The 19,105-nt window shown below is 51.8% G+C and overlaps 9 protein-coding genes across 9 annotated transcripts; 3 read left to right on the forward strand and 6 right to left on the reverse strand.

Moving 5' to 3' along the window:
• Window positions 1-1,478: 1,478 nt before the first annotated feature.
• On the forward strand, window positions 1,479-2,714 carry BO83DRAFT_386971 (family 61 glycosyl hydrolase; the record flags this gene model as incomplete). The annotated part of the gene is made up of 1 exon (XM_025532695.1): window positions 1,479-2,714. The coding sequence occupies one exon, from the start codon at window positions 1,479-1,481 to the stop codon at window positions 2,712-2,714; it is 1,236 nt and encodes a 411-aa protein (XP_025390145.1).
• A 256-nt stretch (window positions 2,715-2,970) lies between these two features.
• Window positions 2,971-3,904, reverse strand: BO83DRAFT_406838 (NPP1 family protein; the record flags this gene model as incomplete). Its single annotated transcript, XM_025533904.1, has 2 exons — window positions 2,971-3,587; window positions 3,663-3,904. The coding sequence occupies 2 exons, from the start codon at window positions 3,902-3,904 to the stop codon at window positions 3,077-3,079; spliced, it is 753 nt and encodes a 250-aa protein (XP_025390146.1). The 3' UTR covers window positions 2,971-3,076.
• A 386-nt stretch (window positions 3,905-4,290) lies between these two features.
• On the reverse strand, window positions 4,291-5,433 carry BO83DRAFT_334182 (5'/3'-nucleotidase SurE; the record flags this gene model as incomplete). The annotated part of the gene is made up of 2 exons (XM_025528365.1): window positions 4,291-5,188; window positions 5,256-5,433. 2 exons carry the CDS (start codon window positions 5,431-5,433, stop codon window positions 4,467-4,469), a joined length of 900 nt encoding a protein of 299 aa, XP_025390147.1. The 3' UTR covers window positions 4,291-4,466.
• A 364-nt stretch (window positions 5,434-5,797) lies between these two features.
• Window positions 5,798-7,146, reverse strand: BO83DRAFT_224796 (cobalamin-independent methionine synthase II family protein). The gene has a single exon (XM_025526850.1). The coding sequence runs from the start codon at window positions 7,033-7,035 to the stop codon at window positions 5,836-5,838; it is 1,200 nt and encodes a 399-aa protein (XP_025390148.1). The 5' UTR covers window positions 7,036-7,146; the 3' UTR covers window positions 5,798-5,835.
• A 105-nt stretch (window positions 7,147-7,251) lies between these two features.
• On the reverse strand, window positions 7,252-8,401 carry BO83DRAFT_376768 (uncharacterized protein). Its single transcript, XM_025530814.1, has one exon. The coding sequence runs from the start codon at window positions 8,128-8,130 to the stop codon at window positions 7,258-7,260; it is 873 nt and encodes a 290-aa protein (XP_025390149.1). The 5' UTR covers window positions 8,131-8,401; the 3' UTR covers window positions 7,252-7,257.
• Window positions 8,402-8,727: 326 nt separating this feature from the next.
• On the forward strand, window positions 8,728-9,897 carry BO83DRAFT_376769 (uncharacterized protein). Its single transcript, XM_025530815.1, has one exon. The coding sequence runs from the start codon at window positions 8,912-8,914 to the stop codon at window positions 9,731-9,733; it is 822 nt and encodes a 273-aa protein (XP_025390150.1). The 5' UTR covers window positions 8,728-8,911; the 3' UTR covers window positions 9,734-9,897.
• Window positions 9,624-10,180, forward strand: BO83DRAFT_224835 (uncharacterized protein). Its single transcript, XM_025526851.1, has one exon. The coding sequence runs from the start codon at window positions 9,747-9,749 to the stop codon at window positions 10,110-10,112; it is 366 nt and encodes a 121-aa protein (XP_025390151.1). The 5' UTR covers window positions 9,624-9,746; the 3' UTR covers window positions 10,113-10,180.
• A 68-nt stretch (window positions 10,181-10,248) lies between these two features.
• On the reverse strand, window positions 10,249-14,962 carry BO83DRAFT_308596 (putative ABC multidrug transporter; the record flags this gene model as incomplete). Its single annotated transcript, XM_025527374.1, is given in 14 exon segments — window positions 10,249-10,347; window positions 10,401-10,840; window positions 10,887-11,078; window positions 11,092-11,302; window positions 11,351-11,658; window positions 11,705-11,798; window positions 11,846-12,021; window positions 12,071-12,345; window positions 12,395-13,004; window positions 13,054-13,559; window positions 13,610-14,154; window positions 14,208-14,618; window positions 14,671-14,715; window positions 14,768-14,962. The coding sequence occupies 14 exon segments, from the start codon at window positions 14,960-14,962 to the stop codon at window positions 10,249-10,251; spliced, it is 4,107 nt and encodes a 1,368-aa protein (XP_025390152.1).
• A 1,749-nt stretch (window positions 14,963-16,711) lies between these two features.
• On the reverse strand, window positions 16,712-18,716 carry BO83DRAFT_357142 (putative amino acid permease family protein; the record flags this gene model as incomplete). The annotated part of the gene is made up of 2 exons (XM_025529233.1): window positions 18,262-18,716; window positions 16,712-18,168 (listed from the first exon to the last, which is right to left on the reverse strand). Exons 1-2 carry the CDS (start codon window positions 18,419-18,421, stop codon window positions 16,712-16,714), a joined length of 1,617 nt encoding a protein of 538 aa, XP_025390153.1. The 5' UTR covers window positions 18,422-18,716.
• Between the last annotated feature and the right edge of the window lie 389 nt (window positions 18,717-19,105).

Consider the following 19,105-nt stretch of genomic DNA (forward strand, 5'->3'; position numbering starts at 1 on the left):
TGAGACTTGCCAGAGCCCCTGCAATATACTCTTATATCCGACCCGAACATCCGATGCCAGCAAATCTAGCTAAACACAGCCTTACAATCAGCTCTCATTAGTTTAGTTTCGCGCAGTCCCGCTGACTCAGGGTCGGAACTGCCCTGCCGGCCAGGGCTACATTAGGAGAGCAGGCTGTGCAGAGGACATATTTTGACGCTGCGGCCGCCTTTAATAAACAGGTATGTTTCAGGGCCCACACTCGATCCGGTTTGCCAAGGGCTCACTATCATGGCGAGTCATTCAACGTTACCGTTATGTCTCACTTAAGGTTAATTGTACAATGGTCTTAAAGTTGCTTGGTAGTCGCACGGTCTTGGTGCTGCAGCGTCGTATTGCTGTAGTTGAGGTTGTGTTGGTATGCTACGGCGATGGCAGATTTGTTATACACCTCCGCGATCAGGGACTGCAAATTAGTGCAGGTACTCTGTACACAGCTGTGCCTCCACGGAGCAGACTCCGACGTGGACCCTGGCCGGTCAAAGCGCTGCCAAACTCGGCGAGGCAATAGGTTTTTGCTGACGAAGCTCCATCTATACTAGCATCTAAGGAAGACGATGGTCCACTACTGGTTGTCATTGGAGAACTTAGAGATTTCGCTCCCGAATGTGGTGGCGGGCGTCTGTGGAAAATGGGCAGGGACTGGGTGCTGCAGGAACAGCGGCTATTCAGCATCAAGGGGCGTAATTGGTGGGGACGACCAGTCAGGGAAGACTTAATCTATATGAGTCTGGACCAGCATTAATCCGATGAGCTATCATCTAGCTAGGGAGACACTAGTTCTTCGGTGGCTAGTGCCGGATCCGCAGTGGGCGGCGGGCATCTGCTACTATTTTTAAACCACGCTGGCAGCGTTCATTAACCCGTTGAACAACTGTTCTTGAACTATTAATTGAGAAAAGCTTCTTCATGATAAGCGAATTCTGAGTGAAACCGACAAGGACATGCTCGACAGAAGGTGACAGAAGGTTGTTGTGAGGCAAAAGTGGAAACTCTCCGACAGCCAAGACCCTAGCCTTAATATCAGACAGATCTGGAACACTTGCCCCTGCCCTACCGCCGTTTGCCCTCACCTTAATTGCTACGGCGCTTCCCAAGGGCCCAGTTCGGACCCGCTATCTAGGGCGGTGGTCAGACCAGACTCCTGGGTGGGTGTCATGGCTCCAGCGGTGGTTTGAGATATGACACAGGTAAAGCATCGCTGAATATTGACAGGGCGACCCGAAGACATAAAAGCCTTGCTGCTCCTCGACCATGCTGTTGTTTTTTTCCCTTCCTCAAGCAAGTCTTCTCTTCAATCATTCCCTTCGTTACTTTCCGCTTCATTGATTGAGGCTTTCACACTCTTTGCGCTGCGCGCTCACTCTTTACAACTCTACATTCCATTACATTACATTCTCTACCAACCTTTCCTTCTTCTCCAAGCCACTCTAGCAATCATGCGTCAAGCTCAGTCTGCTTCCCTCCTCGCGGCCCTTCTGTCGGCCACCCAGGTCGCTGCCCACGGTCACGTCACCAACCTCGTCGTCGACGGTGTCTACTACGAGGGTTTCGACATCAACGTCTTCCCCTACGAGTCCGACCCCCCGAAGGTCGCCGCCTGGACGACCCCCAACACCGGCAACGGCTTCATCTCGCCCGATGAGTACCGCAACCCTAATATCATCTGCCACGAGAACGCCACCAACGCCCAGGCCCACGTTGTCGTCGGTGCTGGTGAGAAGATCAACATCCAGTGGACTGCCTGGCCCGACTCCCACCACGGGCCCGTCCTGGACTACCTGGCTCGCTGCGACGGCAGCTGCGAGACCGTCGAAAAGACCGACCTGGAGTTCTTCAAGATCGACGGTGTCGGTCTCATCAGCGACACCGAAGTCCCCGGCACCTGGGGTACCGACCAGCTGATCAACAACAATAACAGCTGGATGGTCGAGATCCCTCCCTCCATCGCCGCTGGCAACTACGTCCTCCGTCACGAGCTCATCGCTCTCCACGGCGCTGAGGAGGAGGACGGCGCCCAGAACTACCCCCAGTGTTTCAACCTCCAGGTCACCGGTACCGGTACTGCCACTCCCTCCGGTGTCAAGGGTACCGAACTCTACACTGCCACTGAGAATGGCATCCTCGTCAACATCTACTCCTCCCTGAGCACTTACACCGTGCCCGGCCCTACTGCCTACAGCGGCGCCGTCTCCATCACCCAGACTACCTCCGCCATCACCTCCACTGGCACTGCCGTCGTTGGCAGCGCCAGCGCCGTCGCTTCCGCTTCCTCCACCGCTGCCGCCGCTACCAGCGCTGCTGCCGTGACCAGCGTTGACACCAACACCCAGGTCGCTCAATCCAGCAGTGCCCCTGCCCCTGCTGCCCCCAGCTCCAGCTCCTCCGCCTACACTCAGATCCCCGTGCAGGTCCCCTCCTCTTGGACTACCCTGTTGACCTTCACCAACACCCCCCAGGCTGTGCAGCCCACTACCTCGGTCGAGCCCGAGCCTGCTCAGTCGACCATCACCCCTGCTCCGGCTGTCAGCTCTGCTGCTTCCGGTAGCTCCGGTAGCCAGTCTTTGTACGGCCAGTGCGGTGGTATCAACTGGACTGGTGCCACTCAGTGCACTAGCGGATCTAGCTGCCACTCTTACAACCCTTACTACTACCAGTGCATTGCTAGTGCTTAAGTAGCTCTTACTTAGCTACTCTTATAGTTCTACTCTTTGTCAGTCATAGCTAGTCTATGCTGTTTAGTGTATTGAAATAAATTGACTTGCCTCATATTCTCTCAGAATAAATATAAACAGTAACCTCGTAGAAAGTATAAAACCACTAGCTATTTCTTACCTCGACCGGAACCCTTCACATAGAAGAACCTCTCTTTACATCATTAAAGTCTTTCACTGAACTCAACAAATATTCATCACAATGACTGATTATCATCTGACAAATAGAACTTCAATATATACTACCCACAACCCTACCCATCCAACTATATACATCCACCCCCTCCCCCTCTCATCATAACCCTAGTAGTACTTCAATGTCATCAATAAGTAGCCTTCGCCAAATTCTCATCAAAAGTACTATCCTTAAACGGCACAATCGCCTTATCAAAATCCGCCGTCTGCAAGGCATCCCTCGCCGCAGTAGTCAAGCTCTCCCACGCCACAAGCGGCTGCGTCCCACCCACCACATCCGTCAACCCACAACTATGATCCAACGGCCAGATACTCTCATACTTGATCAACGCCTTCGTACCATCAAGCGTATACCCATCCGTGGAACAGTCCCACCCGCCATGCGCAGATGGACACACAGCCAGGATATTATCCGCGGAGACGGTAGTGGAATCAGACAGGTAGATGATTACGCCCTCCCAGTCGTGGCGGTGGCCCAGGCCGTCGCTGGGTTCGTCTTTGGGCATGTACCAGCTGTATAGTAATGCTGTTGGGTATTCACTAGTGGTGCTGCTGGAGGAGATGTTGCTGCGCACGTAGATTTGGCCTGTATTGGAGCTGCAGTCGCCGTCGGTGGCGCCGGTGGGGGCTAGGCCGGCACTATCATTGTTTTTCAGACATTAGGATGATTTGATTGGGATATGAGGTGGTAGGTAGCTGAAAGGATGGACATACTCGGTATCACCTTCGGCGTCAACACCGGGGAACGGGACGCATCCGTTCACGACCTTCAGGTAGGGCTGATAGGCGAGGTAGAGGTCGCCGGTGGAGTTGTCTGGCACCGTCTGGTTGAAGCCGACGATTTCGTCGCTGGCGATCCAGTCGCGCGCGTGCAGACGGTGCTTGCTTGCTGTTGCTGCTGCTGATGTTGTGGCGGAGAGGGTGGATGCGGCGAGGAGAAGGGTGCGGACGGACATTTTGTCGATGTCTTTCTTTCTTATTGATTTATTTACTTATTTTCTCTTGGGTGGTTGGTATGTAAATTATGGCATGAGGATGAGGGGGAAAGGGAGCTCCTTTTATGTCCATCTCTACTATAGGCAAGTATCGTCAGATCTGCAAAGGAACGGTAGCGGTGGGCCAATAGGGAGATAGACGGGAGAATAGAGCATGTGGTTGCTGATGCTCGGGGGTTATGCCTATTCCTGTGCAGGATCAGCTGGATGCGCGTATCCGGGTGATACTGTTGACAGGCACGGAGGATGTTGGAACGGAGAATGTTCGGCAGGAACGTGTAGTTTTCAGGGCAGTGAGGGAAATACCAAGTCGAATAGATTAATAGTGGCGCATATTAAGATATAGACACGGAATGTCGGAGGGCGTATTTTCAACCAATAATGGCATGTGTTCGGACCACGCATCCTGCAGGCGTAAAAGCGGATATAGGGCTGCACATGCTACTCCGCCTATTATACTATACTGACTATATACCATGTACTACGTAGTACTATTTACAATCCACCTCTGGAAATAGTGGAATCAATCCAAACAAGTCAACAACCCCCCTAACTTCTCCAATACCACGCCTTGCACTGTCGCGTTCGCATCCAGCTTATCTCCCGCCATACCCACTGACACGCTCGCCCAGCATCCACTCTGCAGCATAACATCCAACTCGGTGGGCAACCTCGTACTATTACAGGTTTCCACATCATCCGCCGTGATCAATGGAATCGCCGTAAAAAGTCTCGACAGCACAAAGCTGAAATCATCCGCACTCGTACAACTATCATCGCTCACAGCCCCAAAGTTCACATTTAACCACACGCCCGTGGGCAAATACGGCGTTCCGGACTCCACCAACTCATCTACCAGCTTTGTCGCCAGCTGCGCATATACGGTGCTGTACGTCGGAACACTGCTCACATTCCAGGCGATCTGGGAGCCAGTGTAGCCGGAGAAAGCAATAGCGGGAATGCCTTGGTTGGCGGCGTAAGTAGTTGCGCCGACGGTGCCGGAGAAGAAGACGGCTAGACCGATGTTGGCGCCCACATTGGGACCGGCGACGGCGAGGTCGGGAGAGCCGGAGAAGTAGGTGGAGGAGAGGTTGTTGAGCCCGTATTTCATGGAGGTCACTGGGTAGCTGTTGACGTAGTTGAAGCGTGGTTGGGTGGCATTGTGGCCGACGGCGGGACTGCCGCTGGGACAGGAGTCAAATTCGCAGGGGGAGGTGAGGACAGTGGGTGTCGCGTCGTTGGAGCCTGTATGAATCAGCTTTTTAATTCGTTGAAGTGATGGTAAGGCAAGGTATTAAGGTATAGAAAGTACCAGATCCGCTTTGATTCTCTGCAGGAGCGGATATCACCACCGAGTGGTCGGCGGCAGTGAGCGCATTGTACAAAGTGCGAATGTTGAGCTCGGCCCAGCCATCGTCGTTGGAGGAGAGGATGTTAATGGCGTGGGTGGCGAGGGGAAGCAGAGTCAGGGCTGCCAGGGGGAAGTGCATGGTGGGAATGGAAGGCTTGATTGGCGGGTAAAGTGAGGGAGCAGTACTACTACTAGTAAATGGATAAGGAGCCCGTGCCGGGCCCCAGCTATATAGACTCCAGTCAAATTAATAGACGGCGGACTGACTGGTCAGATTCACTTGAAGCTCGGCTGGACAGTTGCCGTGCGGGAGTTCATCCACCCAAAATCCCGCATTTATGCCAAAAGAATGAATTGGTTAAGGATCATCACGGATATCCCGGAACCCAACAATTCAGCCACGTGCAGGTCAGCATACCATGATGACTTGACAGCAATTGTGGGTCGTGTAATCTGCTGTGCCTGAGGGCCACGCATTCTTCAACACTAAATAGTATCCGGTACATTTGAATATAGTGAAGCGCATACACACTACTCTAGATTACTGCCACACCCGCTCGGCTACTTTCTGCACCAGCTGCAGCTTCTCCCACATGCGCTCCTCCGTCATTCCAATTCCCCGACCATAGCTCACACTTGAGAAGCCACACTGCGGACTCACTCCAAGCGAGCTGTCGAGAACCTCTTGCCGACTCCGGCCTTGCCCCTGTGCAATCACATCCGCCGCTTCATACACACGCGCTTGCAGCTCCTCTACCGTCTCCAATTCCGGTGCCTTCGTCGACACCACTCCCAGCACCACGTTCTTGCCCACCGGCAAATGCCGCAGCGGCTGGAAATCTCCCGCGCGCTCCGTGTCGTACTCGAGGTAGAATGTGTCGTAGTCGAGCTCAGTGAACATGCGTCGCGCGATCCGCTCATACGACCCGCTGAGTACGTGCGTTGACCCAGGCATATTGCCCCGACAGAGGTGCACTCCGACATGAAGGTCTGCGGGTCGGTCCCGGAGACTTTCGTTGTGCGCCCAGATATACAGGTCCAGTAGTTCATCCGGGTCAATCCCATCCGCCAGACACCCCGATCGCATCTCGTCCGTGACAAAGAATGTCATGGCCGGATCGTCAACCTGAATGGAGCGCAGTCCCGCGTCGTAAAGGACCTGGTACTCGCGTGCAAAGGCCGTTGCAAGGTCTGCAAAGTACTCTTTGTCGGTCGTGTACGAACTAGAAGCCGTGTAGGCGGCCCCCGCGCGCAAATGTTGGTGCTGCCAAGTGATAGACGGCATGCTCATCTTGCACTCCTTCCACTGTTCCTGTGGCACCAGACTCCGCAGGTGCTCCCAGTCGGCCAGGTACGGGCTGCGCACGTGCTGAATCTTGCCCACAGCCACGCAGGCATCCCGTTCCTTGATGCCCAGCTTCTCGAGCGTCTGCACGGTTGGAAGCCCCGTGCGGTAGCCTGCAGGAATGGGGACCTTGGTCAACTCGAAACCCTCCAGGTTCTCAAAGAATCCGGCATAGAAGATGGGCCGCTCAAACTCTCCGGTCATGATAGGGCGCACCTTGTGCGCCTGCTGCTGCTCCACCACCTTGGCGATCGCCTGTTTCGTCGCCTGCTGCACATCTTCCGGCACGTTGGTTCGGGTGTAGATGCGCCCCAGTCCGGCGGCGTTACGGGCAGCCAACAGCTCCTCGGGCCGCATCAACGACCCGATTTGTTCTGCGCGGAATGTAGGAGCCATGATAGCTGATTGCGTTGCTGATAAAAATTGAGGCAATCATTCCCATACAGATCCCTTCTGTCAAGCTCAGTTAAATAGCCTCATCTTGCATTGAATGCGGGGAAGGAGGGGCTAAGCGGTCTCGGCTGTTCGCAAAGACCGACCGAGCAGCCACCTTCAATGCCTCTCACTCCCTCAAACGGCAGTATTGTCCGAGCCCAATAACAATAACCCCACACAGTATCATCTTTTGTCTGATTCCACGTTATCCGGTTTCCCCTTCACCCCCTTGAGCGCCTCCAAGATCAAGTCCAGTTTCCGATGGACTTCTCCCATCTCTCGCCGTAGATCTCGTACTTCTTGCACCAAAGCCCGGGCAAGACTGTTCCCGTCCACTTCACGACGTGCCTGCGAAGGACTCGAAGGGGCGACCTGGGAAGCATCCGCCGTCGCCGGTCGCAAACGCTTAACTTGGTCGGCATCCTGTGTACTGGGATCATCCGGCGCGGGCCGTTTGTGCGACGAAGCCTCGATCTCGCTCGTTTGCTTCAGAAGCTCATCCTCCATCGCAATCCACTGATCGATCACAGTCGTGAGGGCGTTGGGTGGCTCCGCGTGGGCCTTTCCAGTCGCAATGTCGCGTCGATGCGTCCGACGGTCAATGCTTCGGTCCGTCACGATCTGCTGATAGGATGGGGGAGAGAAATTCCGCCCTGTGAAGCTGTTCATATACCCGGCCACGTTGTCCCAGAATACGCTTCGGTTCCGGTTGGTCAGGTACATGTCCTTTCGCTCGATACAGCCTTTGAAGAGAATGATAAGCTCGTTTTCGAATAGCATCCGTCCGCGCCGTCGCGCAGCTTGCATGTCGGTGCCATGAGTGGTTTCACTATACGGGGAGAGGACCTGCGGAGGCTGTCCATGAGGGGACGGGGCCGGATATGGGTGGGGAGGCGTTTGCTGCCAGGGCTGGCACTGTGGTGCCGGAGGATGTGTCGTTGTTTGGGCCGCGGGCTTTGAATTCGGAGCATGTGGAGTGGTAAGAGGCACCGGAGTAGCGGAGAGGCGATACAGAGGCTTCCGTCCGGTCAAATCCAAGCTCTTAGTAGGAAGCATGATTGTCAGTCGTGCTGACACGTCGGGGGCGGAAGTTTGAGAGGCAGCAGAACCGGTGAGGAAGAATGATTGTTTGTCCCCAGCTCCATTGAGGTAATGGCGGGGAAGAGCTCCGTACGTAATTTAGCTGCTGTTGCTATGAGAGGCAGTAGCCGCCGATGCAGCTGTCGGCAATCTCAGCCTTATACTTGCCGCAGCATGGCCATGGCTATCGCGTCTGCAGGCAGTAAGGAAAGAGCTATCCCAAGTGAGCACGCGACGTGTCCCTGAGCAAACAAGACAAACAAGACAAACCCATCCCCAAAATCACCGGGCCGAATATCAGGGGTTGCCTTATCGGGCAGAACCGCTCCGACTAGATTGCTCCACCAATGACCACCTTCCATTTAACCGACGCAGCTAATCAAAATAAGGAGAGATTAGCAGTCCACGTTCACTTCTATTGGCTGTCTTATCCACAATCCCTGTATCTCCAACCAATAAGCGCATGAAATCCGCCGTAACTGCCGACATCCATGACGCAATTGGCCGTTCTCGATCAAATCACAGCCGTTCCTTCTGCCTGCCAGATCGGGTGCCACAACTTTGCGACGAACTCTACTGATTACCAACTTCGCCTCACTTGCTGATTACCATTGCAAAAGTTAACTTGCTATGCTGTGCTGTGTAACCCTCCCTATCCCCTTCACCACCACCACCTACCTCATCGCCTCCCTTCTATCGATCGATAAATAATAACCTCCACTACCTTTCTTTCCCTCCCCATCAATGCCCCCCATTAATGCCCCATTTCACCCTTGACGACGCGGCAACCCAATCCCCCACCGGCCTAACCCGACATCTCAACACCACCGTCGAGGAATATGTCTTCCCTATCCTCATCGCCCTCTCATGGTGCAATGCCATCGAGCTGGTCATCCTCTGCCTCAACACATTCAAACGCTACACCGGCACCTACTTCTGGTCCCTCCTGATCGCCTCCCTCTCCATCATCCCCTTCAGCCTCGGCTACCTGCTCAAAATGTTCGGTCTGACTTTCACCAACTACTTCCTCGAGATCTCCCTAGTCGGCGTCGGCTGGACCGGCATGGTCACCGGACAATCGCTCGTTCTCTGGTCCCGGCTACACCTCGTGCTACATCAGAAGAAACTCCTGCGCGGCCTCCTCTACCTAATTATTTTCGACGGGGTGTTACTACATTGCTCGAGCGAGGGGCTGGAATTTGCGGTCAACGCGATGCCGGATTCCGAGCGCGTGGATGTTGCGTTTGGGATCATGGAGCGCATACAGTTGGTATGGTTCTGTGCGCAGGAGTTGTTACTCTCGGGGCTGTATATACGGGAGACGGCGAGGATGTTGCGCATGGATAGTGGGGAGTTGTCCAGGAGTGTGTTGGTGCAGTTGTTGCTGGTGAATGTGGTGATTATTGTCTTGGATTTGTCGGTCGTGGGGATTCAGTATGCCGGGTTTTTTACGTTCCAGGTGACGTTCAAGGCTCTGGTGTATAGTATCAAGTTGAAGTTGGAGTATGTTATTTTGGGTAGGTTGGTGGATGTCGCGTATGTGAGGTCGCAGGTCGATACGCCGAGGTTTAGGTTTTGATGGATACACTTTTATGGTTTGGGAGTTTGGCTTGGTTATATATATACCCTGGGTTTTGGTTTGGAATTTTTGTTTGGTGGTTGGATTATATATTTGTGTTAATGCCTATATACTTTGTATAATATCATATTTTAGAGAGGAAGAGACACATGATGATCTTCAGATTGGTGTTGATTCTTCCGACAATTCCGATAAAACTCTGGCATGGCGGACAAGCCTAGTTACTTTGGCTTTTAGTCTGCTCATTCCAAACATTTATTTTTCGCGCTCACACTGCCTTTCCTCCTTCATAAAGCCATACTATTACTTGTGCCAGCCACAAAATTCAGGTCTGATAGGAAAAGATATGATAAGAATAGATCATGCAATGCTGCATTAAATTGTAGTATAACAAGTAGTATCTATATGAGTGCATCCAGTCAGTGTATCGTCTAATATCTATGTACCCAAATAACGCTTGTCTAGGTCTTCCCTTCAATGCCCTAGTTACATCAAACACCTCCTAGTCTTGCGGTCTACTCCGACCGTGCACTCTTCGTCTTCTTGCTCCGCAACTTCATCATCAAGAACACCAGTCCGTACGACGTAATACAGAACAACGCTGTAATTCCAGTCTGTAATGTATCGATCAGCATTTAGTCTCATCTCTCGCCAGTGATACACTTACATCTCTCCACGAGTAGTACTTCTCCTTCAAGTTGAAGGACTTGGCATAGTCCGAACCCATCGAGTACTGGCAGAACGAGCAAGTGCCGGTGGCATTCGCGTCCATGAGGTAGCCCGTCTGCTCGGAGATAAAATCGGCCATATACTGACCACACGTTTGTCCGGACGGGGCGTTGAACTGCACAAACTCCGAAGGCTCACATTGCACCTTGACATCCCAAAGCACCTCACCCAGAAGACCACCCACCAGGTAGGTGAAGGGGTCCAGGTAGTACATCCAGTACCGCCAGAAGGGGGTCATACTATCGTAGGGCACAACGACACCACAGAAAGCGATCATGCCCGCGCCGATGAGGATGGGGTTCATGATGGCGGCGAAGTACTCGTTGGGAGCGTAGGCCGCAATGGCCTGTCCGATCGATGTGTACAGGAATTCGTAGACTATATTGGTCAGTTCTGCTCGGTTCTGCAAAGGAAGTGTACGTACAAATCATCTGCAAGTACACGTGGCCGGAGATGTACGCATCAACAGGCAATCCGGAAACAAAGTACCAGCATGCGAAGTAGAGCGTGGCGCAGATAATCAGGTAGGGGATTTCCGAAACTGCTTGAGCACCGATGAAGGCGATCCAGTGATAAGTTTTGGACTGGATTCGGTTAGCGAGGGTTGATGATGGTACTGCTCGCAGGACTTGCCTTCTTCTCTCGAGTCTCAAAGATATCGCGGTTGTGCAGGAAGAACGGCTGCATCTGGTTGATACATCCTGGGGCAACGAAAATGAAGTTGAAGATAGCAAACAGTCGAAGTTGTAGCGCAAACGTTCCATCTCCCATCTTCCAGAAGGTGAATCCACTGAACAGCGCGGCGAAGACGTGCAGGATGATTTTGTTCCACATGTAGTCCTGTTCTTGTTAGTTGATGTTCCCAGCCATACAATCATATAAACTTACCGGTGACCGCCATAGCTGAACCATGAGGCGATGCAGCACCATCTTGAACTGGAACCAAACCGGTGTTGCAAAGTTGCTTTGGTCTTCCACGTTTTCGGCATGTGATTGGCCCTCCTTGTTCAAGGCTTCAAGTTCTGCAAGAGCGCGCTCGCGCTCCTCAGACCGGCTCCACACATCAACCCAATCAATAGGCTTCTCGGTATTACCTTGGATAACCTCCACAATGTGTTCCGCCGGGTTCATGTCAGGAGGACAAGGGGCGCCGTTCTTTGCAAAGTAATCCAACACTTTGTGAGACTCTTCGCCAGCTGGGGGATGTTAGATTGGGTCTGGGAAGGCAGGCGACAAACTTACTCTCTCCGAAGTAGGTCATCTTTCCGCCCTTAGCAAGCAGCACTAGCGAGTCGAAAGCATCGAACAAGACCGCTGACGGCTGATGAATGGTGCACTGGAAGATGTGAGATGCTGCCCACATGCAAAGATGGATAGACTTACCAGCACAGCCTGACCGCTGTCGACGAGCTTTCTCAGGAACCGGATAATGTTGTACGCGGACTGTCCATCAAGACCGGAAGTCGGTTCATCCAAGAATAGAAGCGTTGGCTTAGCGACTAGTTCAACACCCAGTGTCACTCTCTTCCGCTGTTCGATGCTCAAACCAGCCCCGGGAACTTATATTGTCAGTATCGAAATAAGTGTTTGTTGGGAACCGTCACATACCTCCAATCAAGGCATCCCGGATGTCGCTGAGCTCCAAGAGATCAATGATATGATCAACATAGGCAATTTTCTCTTCGCGTGGTACGCTATCAGGTTGGCGGAGAAGGGCGGAGAAGACCAAGGCTTCTCTCACGGTCGCGGTACCTTCATGAACATCCATCTGCTCGCAGTAGCCAGTGGTGCGCTGAAAACTAATACCTTGTGGCCGACCATCGATTAGGATGGATCCGTAGATCTCACCACTATCCTTGCGCTGAGCCAATACATCAAGTAACCTATAACAATCAGCTTTGCATCACTGTGCCGCCCTTTGATAGCACTTACGTAGTCTTTCCCGCACCAGAGCATCCCATTAATGCCACCAAGTTACCCGGCTTGACATATCCAAACACCTGGTCCAGCAACTGTTTCTTTTGGCCATGGAAAGGAACGTGATAATCAAGGTTGTTCCATGTAAATGTCGACTGCTTTCCAGACTGCGCAAGAACTTCTCCTTCAGACTTTGCCGAGACGTTGCTCTCCTCGTCTGGCTTCTTGCTCTTGGCGCCTCGCTTGTAGAGAAGCACAGAAGACCCGGCACTGCTATTGCGCAATTCAAATCCAACCGCGGTCAGGAAGATAAAGAATGCCCAAAAGCCAATGATTATACCGAAGCTTCGCCAGACATGGTGATAGGTGTAATTGAACTGCTCTTTGATGTAAGTGGCACCGTCAATGACACCTTCCGAATTGCTGCCCTTGACAGTGCAGCCGCGGTAAGGGGAAGAGCCGCTGGGGTAGCCCGACCCATATGGGATATAGTCAGGCTCGACACAGTCAAGTTCGAGGCCAGTGAACTCGTTGGCCATTAGCGCCTCAAAGGCATATGCACCCGGGTTCAGATAAAATATCCAACGGAACCAGACATGCATCTTCTCAAAAGGAATAAGATATCCTGTTTGGATTAGTATAAATCCAGGATAAGTGACTTTGACAAAACGAACCTCCGTAGACGAAAAAGACAGTTGAAAGAAACCCGGTCATTTTGGACGCATTACCGAACTGTTTGCACAGGGCACCAATCGCACGGAACATTTGCATGAAGCACAGCGTTTGTACGATAATGATGATCCAGTACGTGAAGAAGCGGCCTGCGTCCATCTGCATCGCACTCATGAAGTACAAAATCAAGGAGAAACAAGTCACCTGAACCAAGACGATAGGGATATCGGTGATCGCATTGGCAATAGCAAAAGCTGTCGGTCGGTAGAAGCCAAACCTCTTTTGCCGGGAAAGGATAGGTCGACCCATGAACGATCCAGTTGTTTCAGACATTGTCTCGAGGAGGAAGTAAAGAACGGGAAAGAAGAGAGCACCAGGACGCAGGAAAATCGAACTGCTGTCGAGCTTGAGGTTGTAGAACAGACTGCCGCAAACAAGAGCCTGCAAGATGGCAGAAACCACCTTGATGGCGATTGAGAGCTTGTCACCGGCCAGGATCTGGAACTGACTTGAATAATGTCAGTTTCGCCGCCATACTTCAAGTGCCAATGATCTTACCGAAGGGTGCAGCTGAGAATCTGATCCCACAGACCAGTCGTATAGACACTTTGAGGTCGAGGAACATGCTGCTTTCTCTTCTCCATTGCCACTGCAAGAGCCAGATTCTCATCCTCGTTGACCAACTTCTCTGGCGGCTGGATGTCATTCATCATCTGAGAGTAGATTGCACTCTGGCGGTAACGAGCCTCGAACTCAGCGGGCGAGTTGGGAACCTTCTCTTCCATGCCGCGTGCAACAGTCCGTTCAGTGACCACGGTAACCGATGTCAGAAAGTCGGCAATGTTGGCTCCCTTGGGACAGATGAATCCCATGTCTTCGAAGTAGCCCCGGGCCAATGCGCGCGGACCGTAGTAGGTGACAAGTCCTTCCGCTAGAACAAGGATCTTGTCAAATTCATCGTAAATACCATTTCCAGCTTGGTACATGGTAGCCATTATCGTCTTCTGGTTTTCGTTGGCCTCGCGTCGCAGCATGCGAGCAAACTCAACCGCTGTTTTGGAATCCAGACCGCGAGTTGGGTTATCCCAGAATTGAACAGGACTCTAATATCGATCGTAAGTATTTTGTCCATGTTATATGGGAGAAATAGCAATACCTGTCCAGCCATCACTTCTGCCAAGGAAACACGCTTCCGCTCACCACCAGATACACCACGGATGAACTCGTTACCAACCAATGTCTTTTTTGTGTGCGGAATGCCCAGAGATTCTAGAATACCGTCTCTTTTCTCCTGCACGTAGTCCTTTCGGTCATGCAGATGGTTGGGTCGTTCCCTGGGAACTTTGTTTCGAAGAGCAAATTTCATCGTCCGATTAACGGTCAATGTGGGGAAATGCACATCGTCTTCATTGTTGAACATGATCTGCTGCCGGTACTTCTTCGCCTGTTTGTGGTCCATGCTTCCATAGCGAGTCTCGCCGACAACTTCGTCGAAAGCTTCGCGATCATTGGAGATTACGCGGAGGAATGATGTACACCCTGAACCTGGACGTCCCAGAACGAGCAACTAGGTACAGTCAGTAAGCTTTCAATCTCTCTGGTCACTTCGTTTCTCTTACCATCTCTCCTGGACGGAGTTGGCCAGAGATGTCCTTGAGGATGGTCTTGTCAAAATTTATTAGCATTGGTCAGAGCTTTCTATTTTCTCAGTCCTACCCTCTTTGGCCTTTGACTCCTGCTAAACCACCCCGAAATCTGCCGTGGATCGGCCACTGACAATAGTGTATCGCCTAGGGCGGCATCGGGGGCTGCGACATTCACGCTAACATTCCGCCACGTGAGCGTCAGCTGTTTTGGAATAGAAGAGTTTCCGGGCTCAATGTCCACGGTCTCTGATGATGAAGTTTCCATCGTGAGCAGTAATTCCACTTGTCACAACTAGACGGGGCCGATCAGTCAGTATATCCGACGTAGATCCCGCAGGCCGCTGGTGAGCATACCTATTGACCACAGTCCATGAAACCAGGGAACTAGATGACAAGTTGGCTCAGGTACTCAAGTGTAAGCTTCTAGAGCCATGGGCGTTCAATCTGTTATATTCCAATATTTTCTCCCTCAAGGAAACAAATACGGAGACAAATCGTTGAAAAAGCGCCCTCCGTAAATCCGTAAACCCGAATCACCTTGAGGCCGTAAAACCGATATCCCCACCATGAGCTCTTTCCGCAGATCTCATTCGCTGGGAAATAAGATAAGACCCACAACAGAATGTTTTTGGTATGGCATCGACGGGGCCGGATATAGAGATGCAGCAAGAGGTACAGCATCACGTCAATAGCGGGCTGCAAAATTCGTCGTGTCTGGAAATATTGTCCGCGATTACCGACGACAATCAAGAGCCAGCTGGCAATTGGTCTTCAGTGCTCTTTATGAGCTTTTGGTGGACCAACCCCACGATCATTTCAGTATGGTTAGGTCTATTCCACATCCCAGGGTGCACAGCACAGCAACCACACTTTTGCCTCGCTGGACCTCTAGGTGATGTCTCGCAAGAGTGTCCGAAAACCAGCTGCAGTAATGCATAGATAGTTTGCGTCACTGTCTCTTGGCAGATAAGCTATCTGGACAGACCCTCAGGGCCAGGAACAACCTAGTAAGGCTCGGATATAGCCAGCTAGCAGGTGGGTACTTTCGGGACTGTTTAGGCTGTGGAACTCATCGAACCCCGTTCCTATTAATCAAACCTGGTCTGGGCCCCTTAAGCCATCCGCTTCCTGTTCCTGTTTCAGAGCTGAATCAGTAATCAGGGTGCAACAAGTTGCTTGTTTGTTCTCTATGGTACCATGACAACTATGTGAGGTTGGCATCCCAACATCATCAAGTGAATCATCATTCGACCTAGAACATCTGGGTATTTGATCTGAATCTTTCCGCCTGTTACCAATAGATGGGCGACCAGTATGTCCCACCGTTTAGACAGCCGGCAAAATGTGATAAATCCGACGGCAGTAGGGAGAGATTTCTCATTTTAGGTCCGCAGAGACATCAGCCACGTCATAGTTGTCGAGCGATCTTTTTTTCTTGCCGATTGGGTTGATCTTGATCTCGGATACTGAGGACATCGTAAATTTCTCCTCGGAAGAATAGATTGTGAAAGGTAAAAGCATCGTTGTGTTAGCGACCAGGTAGTTGCTCCACTTAAATGGCATGGATCACCTAAGGGAATAGCAATCAAAACGTTATCAAACTATAGTGAGGTAGAGGAGTTAGTGTTGTTGAAGAGTCACTTGGAAGTAAAGTATTCTTTAAGTTCAGGAAGATAGGCAAGAGAGGAGTGGTGCCATACATGGGGTGATGGTACAAAACACGTGGGGGGGCGCGTCCACTTGGATCACGGGCCTTTCTCATCAACCTACACTCTGTCCTCTCTCCGCAGGACGTGCAATTGACCATCTTACCATATCACTTACTAGTAATCCTCGAGTGGCAGTGTTTTGTCTCGATCTTAGAAGCTACCGGGAGGCGATCTTTAATGCTTTTCAATTCACTGGTGGGTTTCAGTTGGCTTATTTGCTTCCTGTGCATGCAATTTTGGCTAACAGAGTAGTGAAGGTCATTGTAGTCATTAAACTCTCCGAATAAAAAACTATATACAAAGATCTATTCCTTCTTATCTTGCGCCTGTGTCGCCGTGTTGACTTCAAGCCTCTGTGCCTGAATCATCTGGTCGATGGCATCCTCAGTCTTCAAATACGTGCGGTTTCCTTGTACGAACCAGAATCCAACGGCGACCACCAGCATCACTCCAAACACGGCGATCGCATAATTCATATCGCTAGGTGACGGGTTCGGGGACCCGGGGAACAGGAAGAATACTGTCGTGATAATGCAGTAGATAATGCTGACCCAATTGATCAGCGTCCCCCACCGTCCCAGATGGAACTGGCCGGGTGGAAGCTTATCGCGCCCAACTACCAGAAGGGCAGCAATGGGAAGACCATATGAGATGGTCAACGCGATCGTACTAACACTCAGGATCGCATCGAGCACCGTGTTAGCGAAAAGATAAAGAATTCCGACCAATGCAATCCAAAAGCCCTGGAACCAGAGTGCTCGTGCCGGAACCTTCCATACCGGATCGACCAGCATGAAGTATCCGCTCCAAGGTAAGCCACCATCTCGTGCAAAGCCCCAAGTTAGTCGGGAAGCGGTCGTTAGAATACTGATTCCCTGGCCCAGGCCATTAAAGATGAATAAAGCGATGAGAGTGGCCCCACCTTCCAGGCCTACTGTCTCCACCATCAACTCCATGAACGGCAGGCCGGTTGGAGAGTTGATGACCTCGTTGACGTCCTGGATGCAAAACAAGCAGACCATCATGAAGATAAAACCAGTGATGGCCCCCATGAGTACGGAAAGCCACATGACTTTCGGGGCATTGCGACGCGGGGCGGGAATCTCCTCGACCATATGAATAACGGCATCAAAAGCCGTAAGACCATAAGCGGCCTGCACTAGGCCCGTGAACCAAACGACCCCGTTTCCCCAACCGGTTTCGTTCATCCAAGCTCCAAAGACGAAAGACGCTGGTTGGAAGGAGAGATCTTTCTTCACGCCGACGGAGATGAGCAGCGCAAGTGACAAGACGACGAATAGGCCGGTAAACCATATGCCGACAAAGTTGTTGAGCCATGGGAGGACCTTTTCCTTCCTACAGCCGACTAGGTTGATGACAGTTAACACCAGAACTGTGCAAATGTAGACGACGAAATTTAGCCACCCAGTGTTGGCCCCGCCCCACGAGTTATCGAACATGACTTTCATGCCCAGGAGGAACTCGGCCATGAAAGCAACCTGGGACGCGGTCAAGGTCCACCAGCCGAACATGTTGATCCATGCGCACATGTACGAGGTGAATCGACCCAGCGGGGTGTCCCAAAGTCGAAACACCCAATACGCCTGGCCCAGAGCGGTCGGCATACTACTGGTGAGCTCTCCAAGCGAAACTGCGACACACAGGTTGCAGGCCGTGACCAGCACGAGACCCCAAAGTATGGTTATGGAGCCGCCATTGGTGAGTCCGCTATCCAAATCCTGTGCGAAAGTAGAGTAGGTGCCTGGTCGCAACGGTTAGCTGCCGTTCTTGGCGCCCCGGTGGATGCAGCGCGCACAGAGCACACGAAAAATTCCGACGATCGGGCAGGACTAACCTAAGACACAGAACGCGAGAGACAACATGCTCCAAATGTCAAATTTTCGAGTCATGGCCTGGTCATGGCCCATGGCCGCAAGATCGTGAGCATCTTGAACGCTCTGGTCGACCGACTGGATCGGTTTGATCGGCCCGTTGTTTTCCAAGTCCATCGGCATCCGGAAATAAAATGGATGAAAATGCACAATCACAAAAATCAATTCAGCCAAGCGGGAGAGCAACGAGATCGATGGACAAGTTGTGCACCCAATTGTCCATTTTCTGCAAATTCATATAACTGGCTTTAGGTGCTGAGGGGACGGTTCATATATGAACAAGTCTAAGGATGCAAGGGCATGGGGATTCTCGGGCTTCCCCTCACAAGGCCAGCATGCTTAGTTCGGAAAGGTAAGATGGTTATCAGAATGATAATGACCAAGTTAATGATCAATTGGTCATGGAAGAGATGCTCGTGAGTGGACAAGATAGATAAGTTGTCGATAAGTGAAATTTTTTTTTCCGTCTTTGACTTTTGACTTTTGCGGGGGCTGGTTTTTTTAGGCTCGGCAGGACTTCCCAAGTGGGGATGGCAGCTTCGGGCATCCAAAGGCCTGTTGCAATGACGAGGAGCTTGACTCTGAGCAGCGCTCAGACAGGCTACGGTCGTGATATTTGCCTCGTATACTCATTGTATAGCAGCGGTTTACTCTCAGGCGACCACCGCCTTCTTACGGCCATGGGTCCTATCCGGCCTTTCGGTCGCCATGCTCAAAGCATTCTCAAATTTTAAGGGAATTACCATCTCCCCAGTCTGCTATAGTCGCTCTCTTAAAATGGCAGCTACGTCTATCAACTCGCAGGTC

The sequence above is a fragment of the Aspergillus eucalypticola genome, assembly GCF_003184535.1.
Source record: "Aspergillus eucalypticola CBS 122712 chromosome Unknown BO83scaffold_7, whole genome shotgun sequence".
Lineage (NCBI taxonomy): Eukaryota > Fungi > Ascomycota > Eurotiomycetes > Eurotiales > Aspergillaceae > Aspergillus > Aspergillus eucalypticola.

Coding starts and splice junctions, on each gene's coding strand:
- BO83DRAFT_224835 (XM_025526851.1), top strand. CDS start 9,747: ATGGTTTGGGAGTTTGGCTTGGTTATATATATACCCTGGGTTTTGGTT.
- BO83DRAFT_376769 (XM_025530815.1), top strand. CDS start 8,912: ATGCCCCATTTCACCCTTGACGACGCGGCAACCCAATCCCCCACCGGC.
- BO83DRAFT_224796 (XM_025526850.1), bottom strand. CDS start 7,035: ATGGCTCCTACATTCCGCGCAGAACAAATCGGGTCGTTGATGCGGCCC.
- BO83DRAFT_376768 (XM_025530814.1), bottom strand. CDS start 8,130: ATGCTTCCTACTAAGAGCTTGGATTTGACCGGACGGAAGCCTCTGTAT.